This window comes from Protomyctophum parallelum (genome assembly GCF_964188405.1).
Source record: "Protomyctophum parallelum genome assembly, chromosome: 9".
NCBI lineage: Eukaryota > Metazoa > Chordata > Actinopteri > Myctophiformes > Myctophidae > Protomyctophum > Protomyctophum parallelum.
The window spans coordinates 47,914,879-47,931,691 of NC_139706.1; the positions used below are offsets into that span (position 1 = coordinate 47,914,879).

At 44.1% G+C, this 16,813-nt stretch overlaps 1 protein-coding gene across 1 annotated transcript; it reads right to left on the reverse strand.

Annotated features, from left to right (window-relative positions):
• Positions 1–497: 497 nt before the first annotated feature.
• LOC310864612 (uncharacterized protein) lies at positions 498–13,921 on the reverse strand (the record flags this gene model as incomplete). The annotated part of the gene is made up of 4 exons (XM_083773300.1): positions 13,679–13,921; positions 6,798–6,887; positions 852–1,184; positions 498–704 (listed from the first exon to the last, which is right to left on the reverse strand). The coding sequence occupies exons 1-4, from the start codon at positions 13,892–13,894 to the stop codon at positions 498–500; spliced, it is 846 nt and encodes a 281-aa protein (XP_083629426.1). The 5' UTR covers positions 13,895–13,921.
• Between the last annotated feature and the right edge of the window lie 2,892 nt (positions 13,922–16,813).

Genomic DNA, 16,813 nt, shown 5'->3' on the forward strand with positions numbered 1-16,813 from the left:
GACATACACGCACGCACGCATACAGACATACACACACGCACGCACGCATACAGGCATACACACACGCACGCATACAGACATACACTCACTCACGCACGCACGCAAACAGACATACACGCACGCACGCACGCATACAGACATACACACACGCACGCACGCATACAGACATACACACACGCACGCACGCATACAGACATACACACACGCACGCATACAGACATACACTCACTCACGCACGCACGCAAACAGACATACACGCACGCACGCACGCATACAGACATACACGCACGCACGCATACAAAGGGACACACATTGCTGTTCAATGGAGTGGTTGCACCACTCAAAAACATTGGCATAAAACAACAAAAGTCAACTAATAAACCTACTAAGCTAAATGGTAAATGTAAATGAACTATGTTAAATCAAGGCATCATAGCAACAACACAAAAAAAGACCCACGAATAATAGACTCATTTGCACAAAAAACAACACTTTATTCACTCGGATTCTTTCTGCAACGCGTCTCGAGTCTGCAGCTGGCCGCAGACCCGATCCACACTCTGGGTCAGGTTTACGATAGACTGGTTTATGTCTCTGAGCGCCTGGACCAGACCGTCACACTGCCCGGCCAGCGCCTGGACCAGACCGCCACACTGGGACGCGGCCAGCAGGGCGGCGTCACTGACTCCTTGCTCCTGCGCCGCCTGCGTGCTCCGTTGAGGAGCAGTGGCGTGAGCAGAGGGAGGGTGGCGCGCTGCTCCGCCACCGTGCGCTCCCCCTCCTCTTCCTCCTCCTCCTCCTCCCCCTCCTCCTCCTCCTCCTCCTCCCGCACCACTGCTGGCTGGCTCTACCGCTGGTGGTGCCGGAGGAATGGGAGCGGAGGAGGGCGGGCACGCCCCCTCGAGGCGCGCCGACCCCCACACCACACCGATGCTGCAAGGCGGCGTCTCCTCCTCCTCCTGTTCCTCCTTTGGCGGCACAACGACGACGCCGTCGGCGCTCGCCGGCTCCTCCGGTTCCTCCTTTGGAGGACGTATCCTCTTATCGCTCATCGCTTCCTCCGAAAGAAGAACGTATTCTCCGCCGGGCACCTCCAACGCTTCGGCTGGGTCATCGTTGGACTCCTGTCCGAGGATGGAGGCGATTCTTTCATCCACCGCCGTGAAGAGAGGGTCTGGGTCAGTCTGGTCAGAGGAGAACAGTAGTTAATATGAGGTCTGGGTCACTCTGGTCAGAGGAGAACAGTAGTTAATATGAGGTCTGGGTCAGTCTGGTCAGAGGAGAACAGTAGTTAATATGAGGTCTGGGTCAGTCTGGTCAGAGGAGAACAGTAGTTAATATGAGGTCTGGGTCACTCTGTGTCAGAGGAGAACAGTAGTTAATATGAGGTCTGGGTCAGTCTGTGGTCAGAGGAGAACAGTAGTTAATATGAGGTCTGGGTCAGTCTGTGTCAGAGGAGAACAGTAGTTAATATGAGGTCTGGGTCAGTCTGGTCAGAGGAGAACAGTAGTTAATATGAGGTCTGGGTCAGTCTGTGTCAGAGGAGAACAGTAGTTAATATGAGGTCTGGGTCACTCTGTGTCAGAGGAGAACAGTAGTTAATATGAGGTCTGGGTCACTCTGGTCAGAGGAGAACAGTAGTTAATATGAGGTCTGGGTCAGTCTGTGGTCAGAGGAGAACAGTAGTTAATATGAGGTCTGGGTCAGTCTGTGGTCAGAGGAGAACAGTAGTTAATATGAGGTCTGGGTCAGTCTGGTCAGAGGAGAACAGTAGTTAATATGAGGTCTGGGTCAGTCTGTGGTCAGAGGAGAACAGTAGTTAATATGAGGTCTGGGTCACTCTGTGTCAGAGGAGAACAGTAGTTAATATAAGGTCTGGGTCACTCTGGTCAGAGGAGAACAGTAGTTAATATAAGGTCTGGGTCACTCTGGTCAGAGGAGAACAGTAGTTAATATGAGGTCTGGATCAGTCTGGTCAGAGGAGAACAGTAGTTAATATGAGGTCTGGGTCAGTCTGTGGTCAGAGGAGAACAGTAGTTAATATAAGGTCTGGGTCACTCTGGTCAGAGGAGAACAGTAGTTAATATGAGGTCTGGATCAGTCTGGTCAGAGGAGAACAGTAGTTAATATGAGGTCTGGGTCAGTCTGTGTCAGAGGAGAACAGTAGTTAATATGAGGTCTGGGTCAGTCTGTGTCAGAGGAGAACAGTAGTTAATATGAGGTCTGGATCAGTCTGGTCACAATAGAAACTAGAAAAAGTGCCCCTCTGGGCACAAGTCTGACTCTCAAGTAAACGATGTCATATGATATAACATACCTGACGACCACCAGTCAGTAAACGATGTCATATAACATACCTGACGACCACCGGTCAGTAAACGATGTCATATAACATACCTGACGACCACCGGTCAGTAAACAATGTCATATAACATACCTGACGACCACCGGTCAGTAAACGATGTCATATAACATACCTGACGACCACCGGTCAGTAAACAATGTCATATAACATACCTGACGACCACCAGTCAGTAAACGATGTCATATAACATACCTGACGACCACCGGTCAGTAAACAATGTCATATAACATACCTGACGACCACCGGTCAGTAAACAATGTCATATAACATACCTGACGACCACCGGTCAGTAAACAATGTCATATAACATACCTGACGACCACCAGTCAGTAAACAATGTCATATAACATACCTGACGACCACCAGTCAGTAAACAATGTCATATAACATACCTGACGACCACCAGTCAGTAAACAATGTCATATAACATACCTGACGACCACCAGTCAGTAAACAATGTCATATAACATACCTGACGACCACCGGTCAGTAAACAATGTCATATAACATACCTGACGACCACCAGTCAGTAAACAATGTCATATAACATACATGACGACCACCAGTCAGTAAACAATGTCATATAACATACCTGACGACCACCGGTCAGTAAACAATGTCATATAACATACCTGACGACCACCGGTCAGTAAACTATGTCATATAACATACCTGACGACCACCGGTCAGTAAACAATGTCATATAACATACCTGACGACCACCGGTCAGTAAACTATGTCATATAACATACCTGACGACCACCAGTCAGTAAACAATGTCATATAACATACCTGACGACCACCGGTCAGTAAACGATGTCATATAACATACCTGACGACCACCGGTCAGTAAACAATGTCATATAACATACCTGACGACCACCGGTCAGTAAACAATGTCATATAACATACCTGACGACCACCAGTCAGTAAACAATGTCATATAACATACCTGACGACCACCAGTCAGTAAACGATGTCATATGACATACCTGACGACCACCGGTCAGTAAACAATGTCATATAACATACCTGACGACCACCGGTCAGTAAACAATGTCATATAACATACCTGACGACCACCGGTCAGTAAACAATGTCATATAACATACCTGACGACCACCGGTCAGTAAACGATGTCATATAACATACCTGACGACCACCAGTCAGTAAACAATGTCATATAACATACCTGACGACCACCGGTCAGTAAACAATGTCATATAACATACCTGACGACCACCAGTCAGTAAACAATGTCATATAACATACCTGACGACCACCGGTCAGTAAACAATGTCATATAACATACCTGACGACCACTGGTCAGTAAACAATGTCATATAACATACCTGACAACCACCAGTCAGTAAACAATGTCATATAACATACCTGACGACCACCGGTCAGTAAACAATGTCATATAACATACCTGACGACCACCGGTCAGTAAACAATGTCATATAACATACCTGACGACCACCGGTCAGTAAACAATGTCATATAACATACCTGACGACCACCAGTCAGTAAACAATGTCATATAACATACCTGACGACCACCGGTCAGTAAACGATGTCATATAACATACCTGACGACCACCGGTCAGTAAACGATGTCATATAACATACCTGACGACCACCGGTCAGTAAACGATGTCATATAACATACCTGACGACCACCGGTCAGTAAACGATGTCATATAACATACCTGACGACCACCGGTCAGTAAACGATGTCATATAACATACCTGACGACCACCGGTCAGTAAACAATGTCATATAACATACCTGACCACCACCGGTCAGTAAACAATGTCATATAACATACCTGACGACCACCGGTCAGTAAACAATGTCATATAACATACCTGACGACCACCGGTCAGTAAACGATGTCATATAACATACCTGACGACCACCGGTCAGTAAACAATGTCATATAACATACCTGACGACCACCGGTCAGTAAACAATGTCATATAACATACCTGACGACCACCGGTCAGTAAACAATGTCATATAACATACCTGACGACCACCGGTCAGTAAACAATGTCATATAACATACCTGACGACCACCGGTCAGTAAACGATGTCATATAACATACCTGACGACCACCGGTCAGTAAACAATGTCATATAACATACCTGACGACCACCGGTCAGTAAACGATGTCATATAACATACCTGACGACCACCGGTCAGTAAACGATGTCATATAACATACCTGACGACCACCAGTCAGTAAACGATGTCATATAACATACCTGACGACCACCAGTCAGTAAACGATGTCATATAACATACCTGACGACCACCAGTCAGTAAACGATGTCATATAACATACCTGACGACCACCAGTCAGTAAACAATGTCATATAACATACCTGACGACCACCGGTCAGTAAACGATGTCATATAACATACCTGACGACCACCGGTCAGTAAACAATGTCATATAACATACCTGACGACCACCGGTCAGTAAACGATGTCATATAACATACCTGACGACCACCGGTCAGTAAACAATGTCATATAACATACCTGACGACCACCAGTCAGTAAACGATGTCATATAACATACCTGACGACCACCGGTCAGTAAACAATGTCATATAACATACCTGACGACCACCGGTCAGTAAACAATGTCATATAACATACCTGACGACCACCGGTCAGTAAACAATGTCATATAACATACCTGACGACCACCAGTCAGTAAACAATGTCATATAACATACCTGACGACCACCAGTCAGTAAACAATGTCATATAACATACCTGACGACCACCAGTCAGTAAACAATGTCATATAACATACCTGACGACCACCGGTCAGTAAACAATGTCATATAACATACCTGACGACCACCAGTCAGTAAACAATGTCATATAACATACATGACGACCACCAGTCAGTAAACAATGTCATATAACATACCTGACGACCACCGGTCAGTAAACAATGTCATATAACATACCTGACGACCACCGGTCAGTAAACTATGTCATATAACATACCTGACGACCACCGGTCAGTAAACAATGTCATATAACATACCTGACGACCACCGGTCAGTAAACTATGTCATATAACATACCTGACGACCACCAGTCAGTAAACAATGTCATATAACATACCTGACGACCACCGGTCAGTAAACGATGTCATATAACATACCTGACGACCACCGGTCAGTAAACAATGTCATATAACATACCTGACGACCACCGGTCAGTAAACAATGTCATATAACATACCTGACGACCACCAGTCAGTAAACAATGTCATATAACATACCTGACGACCACCAGTCAGTAAACGATGTCATATGACATACCTGACGACCACCGGTCAGTAAACAATGTCATATAACATACCTGACGACCACCGGTCAGTAAACAATGTCATATAACATACCTGACGACCACCGGTCAGTAAACAATGTCATATAACATACCTGACGACCACCGGTCAGTAAACGATGTCATATAACATACCTGACGACCACCAGTCAGTAAACAATGTCATATAACATACCTGACGACCACCGGTCAGTAAACAATGTCATATAACATACCTGACGACCACCAGTCAGTAAACAATGTCATATAACATACCTGACGACCACCGGTCAGTAAACAATGTCATATAACATACCTGACGACCACTGGTCAGTAAACAATGTCATATAACATACCTGACAACCACCAGTCAGTAAACAATGTCATATAACATACCTGACGACCACCGGTCAGTAAACAATGTCATATAACATACCTGACGACCACCGGTCAGTAAACAATGTCATATAACATACCTGACGACCACCGGTCAGTAAACGATGTCATATAACATACCTGACGACCACCGGTCAGTAAACAATGTCATATAACATACCTGACGACCACCAGTCAGTAAACAATGTCATATAACATACCTGACGACCACCGGTCAGTAAACTATGTCATATAACATACCTGACGACCACCGGTCAGTAAACGATGTCATATAACATACCTGACGACCACCGGTCAGTAAACGATGTCATATAACATACCTGACGACCACCAGTCAGTAAACGATGTCATATAACATACCTGACGACCACCGGTCAGTAAACGATGTCATATAACATACCTGACCACCACCGGTCAGTAAACAATGTCATATAACATACCTGACGACCACCGGTCAGTAAACAATGTCATATAACATACCTGACCACCACCGGTCAGTAAACAATGTCATATAACATACCTGACGACCACCGGTCAGTAAACAATGTCATATAACATACCTGACGACCACCGGTCAGTAAACGATGTCATATAACATACCTGACGACCACCGGTCAGTAAACAATGTCATATAACATACCTGACGACCACCGGTCAGTAAACAATGTCATATAACATACCTGACGACCACCGGTCAGCAGCTGAGACCGGCGTAACTGTGACTCCTTTTTCCTGGTGAACAATTTCAGGTCCGACCACTTCTTCTTGACCTAATGAAACAGTATTAATTACTTCTTCTTGACCTAATGAAACAGTATTAATTACTTCTTCTTGACCTAATGAAACGGTATTAATTACTTCTTCTTGACCTAATGAAACAGTATTAATTACTTCTTCTTGACCTAATGAAACAGTATTAATTACTTCTTCTTGACCTAATGAAACAGTATTAATTACTTCTTCTTGACCTAATGAAACAGTATTAATTACTTCTTCTTGACCTAATGAAACAGTATTAATTACTTCTTCTTGACCTAATGAAACAGTATTAATTACTTCTTCTTGACCTAATGAAACAGTATTAATTACTTCTTCTTGACCTAATGAAACAGTATTAATTACTTCTTCTTGACCTAATGAAACAGTATTAATTACTTCTTCTTGACCTAATGAAACAGTATTAATTACTTCTTCTTGACCTAATGAAACAGTATTAATTACTTCTTCTTGACCTAATGAAACAGTATTAATTACTTCTTCTTGACCTAATGAAACAGTATTAATTACTTCTTCTTGACCTAATGAAACAGTATTAATTACTTCTTCTTGACCTAATGAAACAGTATTAATTACTTCTTCTTGACCTAATGAAACAGTATTAATTACTTCTTCTTGACCTAATGAAACGGTATTAATTACTTCTTCTTGACCTAATGAAACAGTATTAATTACTTCTTCTTGACCTAATGAAACAGTATTAATTACTTCTTCTTGACCTAATGAAACAGTATTAATTACTTCTTCTTGACCTAATGAAACAGTATTAATTACTTCTTCTTGACCTAATGAAACAGTATTAATTACTTCTTCTTGACCTAATGAAACAGTATTAATTACTTCTTCTTGACCTAATGAAACAGTATTAATTACTTCTTCTTGACCTAATGAAACAGTATTAATTACTTCTTCTTGACCTAATGAAACGGTATTAATTACTTCTTCTTGACCTAATGAAACAGTATTAATTACTTCTTCTTGACCTAATGAAACAGTATTAATTACTTCTTCTTGACTTAATGAAACAGTATTAATTACTTCTTCTTGACCTAATGAAACAGTATTAATTACTTCTTCTTGACCTAATGAAACAGTATTAATTACTTCTTCTTGACCTAACGAAACAGTATTAATTACTTCTTCTTGACCTAATGAAACGGTATTAATTACTTCTTCTTGACCTAATGAAACAGTATTAATTACTTCTTCTTGACCTAATGAAACAGTATTAATTACTTCTTCTTGACCTAATGAAACAGTATTAATTACTTCTTCTTGACCTAATTGAAACAGTATTAATTACTTCTTCTTGACCTAATGAAACAGTATTAATTACTTCTTCTTGACCTAATTGAAACAGTATTAATTACTTCTTCTTGACCTAATGAAACAGTATTAATTACTTCTTCTTGACCTAATGAAACAGTATTAATTACTTCTTCTTGACCTAATGAAACGGTATTAATTACTTCTTCTTGACCTAATGAAACAGTATTAATTACTTCTTCTTGACCTAATGAAACGGTATTAATTACTTATTCTTGACCTAATGAAACGGTATTAATTACTTCTTCTTGACCTAATGAAACAGTATTAATTACTTCTTCTTGACCTAATGAAACGGTATTAATTACTTCTTCTTGACCTAATGAAACAGTATTAATTACTTCTTCTTGACCTAATGAAACAGTATTAATTACTTCTTCTTGACCTAATGAAACAGTATTAATTACTTCTTCTTGACCTAATGAAACAGTATTAATTACTTCTTCTTGACCTAACGAAACAGTATTAATTACTTCTTCTTGACCTAATGAAACAGTATTAATTACTTCTTCTTGACCTAATGAAACAGTATTAATTACTTCTTCTTGACCTAATGAAACAGTATTAATTACTTCTTCTTGACCTAATGAAACAGTATTAATTACTTCTTCTTGACCTAATGAAACAGTATTAATTACTTCTTCTTGACCTAATTGAAACAGTATTAATTACTTCTTCTTGACCTAATGAAACAGTATTAATTACTTCTTCTTGACCTAATTGAAACAGTATTAATTACTTCTTCTTGACCTAATGAAACAGTATTAATTACTTCTTCTTGACCTAATGAAACAGTATTAATTACTTCTTCTTGACCTAATGAAACAGTATTAATTACTTCTTCTTGACCTAATGAAACAGTATTAATGACTTCTTCTTGACCTAATGAAACAGTATTAATTACTTCTTCTTGACCTAATGAAACAGTATTAATTACTTCTTCTTGACCTAATGAAACGGTATTAATTACTTCTTCTTGACCTAATGAAACAGTATTAATTACTTCTTCTTGACCTAATGAAACAGTATTAATTACTTCTTCTTGACCTAATGAAACAGTATTAATTACTTCTTCTTGACCTAATGAAACAGTATTAATTACTTCTTCTTGACCTAATGAAACAGTATTAATTACTTCTTCTTGACCTAATGAAACAGTATTAATTACTTCTTCTTGACCTAATGAAATGGTATTAATTACTTCTTCTTGACCTAATGAAACAGTATTAATGACTTCTTCTTGACCTAATGAAACAGTATTAATTACTTCTTCTTGACCTAATGAAACAGTATTAATTACTTCTTCTTGACCTAATGAAACAGTATTAATTACTTCTTCTTGACCTAATGAAACAGTATTAATTACTTCTTCTTGACCTAATGAAACAGTATTAATTACTTCTTCTTGACCTAATGAAACAGTATTAATTACTTCTTCTTGACCTAATGAAACAGTATTAATTACTTCTTCTTGACCAAATGAAACAGTATTAATGACTTCTTCTTGACCTAATGAAACAGTATTAATTACTTCTTCTTGACCTAATGAAACAGTATTAATTACTTCTTCTTGACCTAATGAAACAGTATTAATTACTTCTTCTTGACCTAATGAAACAGTATTAATTACTTCTTCTTGACCTAATGAAACAGTATTAATTACTTCTTCTTGACCTAATGAAACAGTATTAATTACTTCTTCTTGACCTAATGAAACAGTATTAATTACTTCTTCTTGACCTAATGAAACAGTATTAATTACTTCTTCTTGACCTAATGAAACAGTATTAATTACTTCTTCTTGACCTAATGAAACAGTATTAATTACTTCTTCTTGACCTAATGAAACAGTATTAATTACTTCTTCTTGACCTAATGAAACAGTATTAATTACTTCTTCTTGACCTAATGAAACGGTATTAATTACTTCTTCTTGACCTAATGAAACAGTATTAATTACTTCTTCTTGACCTAATGAAACAGTATTAATTACTTCTTCTTGACCTAATGAAACAGTATTAATTACTTCTTCTTGACCTAATGAAACAGTATTAATTACTTCTTCTTGACCTAATGAAACAGTATTAATTACTTCTTCTTGACCTAATGAAACAGTATTAATTAGTTTATCTAGGCTGTATGACATGTATTTATTGTTCAAATCTATATTATTCAAGTTAAGTTGCTCGATTCAGTATTCAGGTATGCATGTTTAATGTCTGTTTCACTTTCAAATTATGTTGTTCTACTTTCAAATGGTTATTTGGGCTCCTTAAAAACGTCAGTTTAATTTGTTTTTAATGTCAATAATTAAAGTAGCTATTCTTCATAATAACAAAAGTGATATAGGCCTATACTCATAGGAATAGACTATGTGACAACCAGGTATAGTCTGGTGACGACCGGAGAGACGGGTGACAGCCGGAATGTAGACGGCACCCGGGTGAGCAGTATGGGTTAGCGCCCCAGCTAGAGGAAGCCCAAAAACCCTCGGTGAGGCCTTTAGAAGGGCCATTATAATCCACCACTCCTGAATAAAGTGCCTGGTGCTGGGAGTCTGGTGCAACGCACAGGGCCTGACCTGGTGAGGCGTAGGAGGGGCCCGGACAGGAGGCAACCCACAGAGCCTAGTCCTTCCACACGCCAGAATGGTACCTCCCGGCAGAGTATAGTTCAGCAGGAACGGATTGTGTGGCCCTGGTTTTTCCCTAATGGGACTGATCGAGGGTAGCTACTGGGACGTAAGTCGGGACTTGGGATGACCTTGGGATACATCACTGAGGATACGTCCCAGGTGATGACCTCAGGATACATCACTGAGGATACGTCCCAGGTGGTGACCTTGGGATACATCACTGAGGATACGTCCCAGGTGGTGACCTTGGGATACATCACTGAGGATACGTCCCAGGTGGTGACCTTGGGATACATCACTGAGGATATGTCCCAGGTGATGACCTTGGGATACATCACTGAGGATACGTCCCAGGTGATGACCTCGGGATACATCACTGAGGATACGTCCCAGGTGATGACCTTGGGATACATCACTGAGGATACGTCCCAGGTGGTGACCTTGGGATACATCACTGAGGATACGTCCCAGGTGATGACCTTGGGATACATCACTGAGGATACGTCCCAGGTGATGACCTTGGGACACCTCACTGAGGATACGTCCCAGGTGATGACCTTGGGATACATCAGTGAGGATACGTCCCAGGTGATGACCTTGGGATACATCACTGAGGATACGTCCCAGGTGATGACCTTGGGATACATCACTGAGGATACGTCCCAGGTGATGACCTCGGGATACATCACTGAGGATACATCCAAGGTGATGACCTTGGGATACATCACTGAGGATACGTCCCAGGTGATGACCTTATAGGATACATCACTGAGGATACGTCCCAGGTGATGACCTTGGGATACATCACTGAGGATACGTCCCAGGTGATGACCTTGGGATACATCACTGAGGACACGTCCCAGGTGATGACCTCGGGATACATCACTGAGGATACGTCCCAGGTGATGACCTTGGGATACATCACTGAGGATACGTCCCAGGTGATGACCTTGGGATACATCACTGAGGACACGTCCCAGGTGATGACCTTGGGATACATCACTGAGGATACGTCCCAGGTGATGACCTTGGGATACATCACTGAGGATACGTCCCAGGTGATGACCTTGGGATACATCACTGAGGATACGTCCCAGGTGATGACCTTGGGATACATCACTGAGGATACGTCCCAGGTGATGACCTTGGGATACATCACTGAGGATACGTCCCAGGTGATGACCTCGGGATACATCACTGAGGATACATCCCAGGTGATGACCTTGGGATACATCACTGAGGATACGTCCCAGGTGATGACCTTATAGGATACATCACTGAGGATACGTCCCAGGTGATGACCTTATAGGATACATCACTGAGGATACGTCCCAGGTGATGACCTTGGGATACATCACTGAGGATACGTCCCAGGTGATGACCTTGGGATACATCACTGAGGATACGTCCCAGGTGATGACCTTGGGATACATCACTGAGGATACGTCCCAGGTGATGACCTTGGGATACATCACTGAGGATACGTCCCAGGTGATGACCTTGGGATACACACTGAGGATACGTCCCAGGTGATGACCTTGGGATACATCACTGAGGATACGTCCCAGGTGATGACCTTGGGATACATCACTGAGGATACGTCCCAGGTGATGACCTCGGGATACATCACTGAGGATACGTCCCAGGTGATGACCTTGGGATACATCACTGAGGATACGTCCCAGGTGATGACCTTGGGATACATCACTGAGGATACGTCCCAGGTGATGACCTTGGGATACATCACTGAGGATACGTCCCAGGTGATGACCTTGGGATACATCACTGAGGATACGTCCCAGGTGGTGACCTCAGGATACATCACTGAGGATACGTCCCAGGTGATGACCTTGGGATACATCACTGAGGATACGTCCCAGGTGATGACCTTGGGATACATCACTGAGGATACGTCCCAGGTGATGACCTTGGGATACATCACTGAGGATACGTCCCAGGTGATGACCTTGGGATACATCACTGAGGATACGTCCCAGGTGCATCCATGCCATGTATTTTTAGTTATAGGCTACTACTGTAGTTGTACTGTAGCCGTGATTGAGACAGTCTGAAAAACAATGCTGTATAACCATTGGAGAATAACCAATTGAAGCTGTAATTATATGGGGTCCCGACTAGCTCTGGTCCATAGCTCTAATGCGCGCATTAGAGCTATGTTACTCTCAACTTCCGCCGCTCGCATGAATGCAGACCAGCCTCTACTCTTTGGCGTAAATAAAAAGAAAGTTTTTGCTACTCACCAAAACAAAGGCGAGTTAATGTCATTAGAAAGCCTACTTTCCTTAGTGGACGCACTCTGAGCCCCCCCCCCCCCCACCACACGTATAAACTGTACTTTTTGGCCAAAAGGCGATTTTGTTTCCACCGGAAAAAAAATATTTTTAGTTACTCCGCTGCGCCCTCTACTGATATTGCCCAGAGAACTGCCTCATAGAGAATATTTTTCCTCCGGTGGAAACAAATCCCTTTCTGGCCAAAAAGTACCGTTTATATGTGTGGTGGGGGGAGGGGTGGGGGGTGGGGGGTGGGGGGCTCAGAGTGCGTCCACTAAGGAAAGTAGGCTTTCTAATGACACAACCCGCCTTTGTTTTGGTGAGTAGCAAAAACGATCTTTTTATTTACGCCAAAGAGGAGAGGCTGGTCTGATCTCGATGTGAGATTTAAAACGTAAAGTCCCATAGCCTTACTGCACAGGGCAGAATGGTAGAAGCAGTAGAAGGCTATGGAGCAGAGCTAGGTTTGCCTAGGGCCCCCCTGTTCCCTAAGCACGGCCCTGTTCAGGTTGCATAGTATCAAACAAACCTCTCTTCTCGTTCTTTCCACGTTCGCCACGCTGTTCACTCTGTCCGTGATGCGCGCCCACACCGTCGTCTTCACGGCGTTCGTTACGCCACTGCTGGCACCGGCGAATAATATCTTCCTGTTGCTCTCCACCTCGGAGGTGAGGACGTCGATCTCCGCCGTTGAGTAGTTTATCTTCTTGTTCTTCTTTCGAGCTGCCATGATTATTATTGTCATAAAAATACGAAGGCGATCGGGGCTTGATTTTATAGGGCGTACTATAACCAGATTGATTTCAGTTGTCACATTTATCAACGCTATTAAAGACCAAAATTGCGCAAGGATCAGCTGTTTGCGATCACTTGATAAATGCCATGCCGACAAAAGCCACGTTCGAATTTAAGTCAGAAATTACACACTCCTCTCTGCTCTCTCTCTCTCTCTCTCTCTCGCTCTCCCTCTCTCTCTCTCTCTCTCGCTCCCTCTCGCTCTCTCTCTCTCCTCTGTGTGCGGGTCTCATAACAGTAGACAGTGTTGCCAGATTCTGTGACAGAAATAAGCGGCTGTTCTATGTAAACAAGCCCAAAAGAGCGACGCGTTGTTGTGAGCTTGTAGATTGGCTATTTAAAAATAAATCTTTGTAAAAAACGTGAAAGATGGCCACAAATCTGGTATGGGGGTCCCTCCCTGTATGGGCCAAAATATGTTTAGATGACGTAGTATAGGGTCCTTGGACCAGGGGTCATCAATATGTCCTTCGGCAAATGTGTCTGCACATGGCAAAGACGGGACCGTACCTATGTTCCCTCAGCTCTATGTTCCCTCAGCCTACGACAACCTACCTCCTCCCTCACCCTAACCCTAACCTCCCCCGGGGCAGACACCTAAACCTAACCGCAACCCTCTCCCGACCCGCAGCGCACCCCCGGGGCAGACACCTAAACCTAACCGCAACCCTCTCCCGACCCGCAGCGCACCCCCGGGGCAGACACCTAAACCTAACCGCAACCCTCTCCCAACCCGCAGCGCACCTCGGGGCTGAGGGAACATAGGGCTGAGGGAACATAGGTATGTATCATTTTGATCATAATAACACCAACATGCTGAATGTTAAGTCTCCAGGTTTTCGTATTCTTTCTTATTCATTCCTTATTTATTTGTAGGCTACTAGACCTGTACGTGCCCGTCGCAGTCGGCCACCGGCCTACTTGGGAACGATGCAACTTGGGAACCTAATGATATACGTTGTCATAGCACCTGTTTTAACTGTCAGCCGGTGTTCCACATGGAGATCTGTGTATGTGCCTGTGTGTGAAGATTGCAAACTGAAAAGTGTATTTGGCAATCAATTCGGCCCACTGGCAGTGGCAGAGCCTGATTGGTTGAGCCTCAATTAGCTGAGGCAGAGGCTGGAAAATTGCACAGCTGAAAGGAGTTGGCCTCATTTGGCCTGAGTCGCGCCTCAATACACCGTCTCCAGCTTGTGCAGAATGCCGCTGCTAGACTAATTACAAATACACACAGAAGGTCACATATTACCCCGGTGCTTTCTGCCTTACACTGGCTACCAATAGACTCCAGAATTGTTTTTAAAATTGTATTAATTACTAATAATTCCCTCTCTGGGCTGGGTCCATTATATTTGACAGAGCTATACTCCACCCCAGGGTTTATACAAGGCAACTTAGGTCTTCGGATAAAGGACTTCTTATCATCCCTGCTACTAAGATGAGAACTAAAGGTGATGGAGCCTTCTCAGATATAGCACCGAAGCTCTGGAACGAGTTACCTCTGAATTAAAAAAATGCAGAGTCAGTTGACACTTTTAAAAAGCTGCTTAAAACACACCTATATGTTAAATATTTTGGCCTAATATAGTGAGTATATCTACTGTATCTTGTTCTGCCTGTACTGTATATATTTTCATGTATTCTGTTGCTCGTTTATTATTGCTATCACTGTTTTGCTGTTGACTGTGTTTTTCTTGTTTTATTTTTTATTTATTTTACTGTGTACAGCACCTTGTAACGATTGTTTTGAAAGGCGCTTTATAAATAAAATTACCTTACCTTACCTTCTGGCTTCTGTGGTGGTTCTGGAGAAGCGTGGGTCCGACCGCCTCGATACCGGGCACTGCCCTCCCTGTGGGGGTGTGGAACGCCTCGATACCGGGCCCTGCACTCCCTGTGGGGGTGTGGAACGCCTCGATACCGGGCCCTGCACTCCCTGTGGGGGTGTGGAACGCCTCGATACCGGGCACTGCCCTCCCTGTGGGGGTGTGGAACGCCTCGATACCGGGCACTGCACTCCCTGTGGGGGTGTGGACCGCCTCGATACCGGGCACTGCCCTCCCTGTGGGGGTGTGGAACGCCACGATACCGGGCACTGCCCTCCCTGTGGGGGTGTGGAACACCTCGATACCGGGCACTGCCCTCCCTGTGGGGGTGTGGAACGCCTCGATACCGGGCACTGCCCTCCCTGTGGGGGTGTGGACCGCCTCGATACCGGGCCCTGCACTCCCTGTGGGGGTGTGGAACGCCTCGATACCGGGCCCTGCACTCCCTGTGGGGGTGTGGAACGCCTCGATACCGGGCCCTGCACTCCCTGTGGGGGTGTGGAACGCCTCGATACCGGGCACTGCCCTCCCTGTGGGGGTGTGGAACGCCTCGATACCGGGCCCTGCACTCCCTGTGGGGGTGTGGAACGCCTCGATACCGGGCACTGCCCTCCCTGTGGGGGTGTGGAACGCCTCGATACCGGGCACTGCACTCCCTGTGGGGGTGTGGACCGCCTCGATACCGGGCACTGCACTCCCTGTGGGGGTGTGGAACGCCTCGATACCGGGCACTGCACTCCCTGTGGGGGTGTGGAACGCCTCGATACCGGGCACTGCACTCCCTGTGGGGGTGTGGAACGCCTCGATACCGGGCACTGCACTCCCTGTGGGGGTGTGGACCGCCTCGATACCGGGCACTGCACTCCCTGTGGGGGTGTGGACCGCCTCGATACCGGGCACTGCACTCCCTGTGGGGGTGTGGAACGCCTCGATACCGGGCACTGCACTCCCTGTGGGGGTGTGGAACGCCTCGATACCGGGCACTGCACTCCCTGTGGGGGTGTGGAACGCCTCGATACCGGGCACTGCACTCCCTGTGG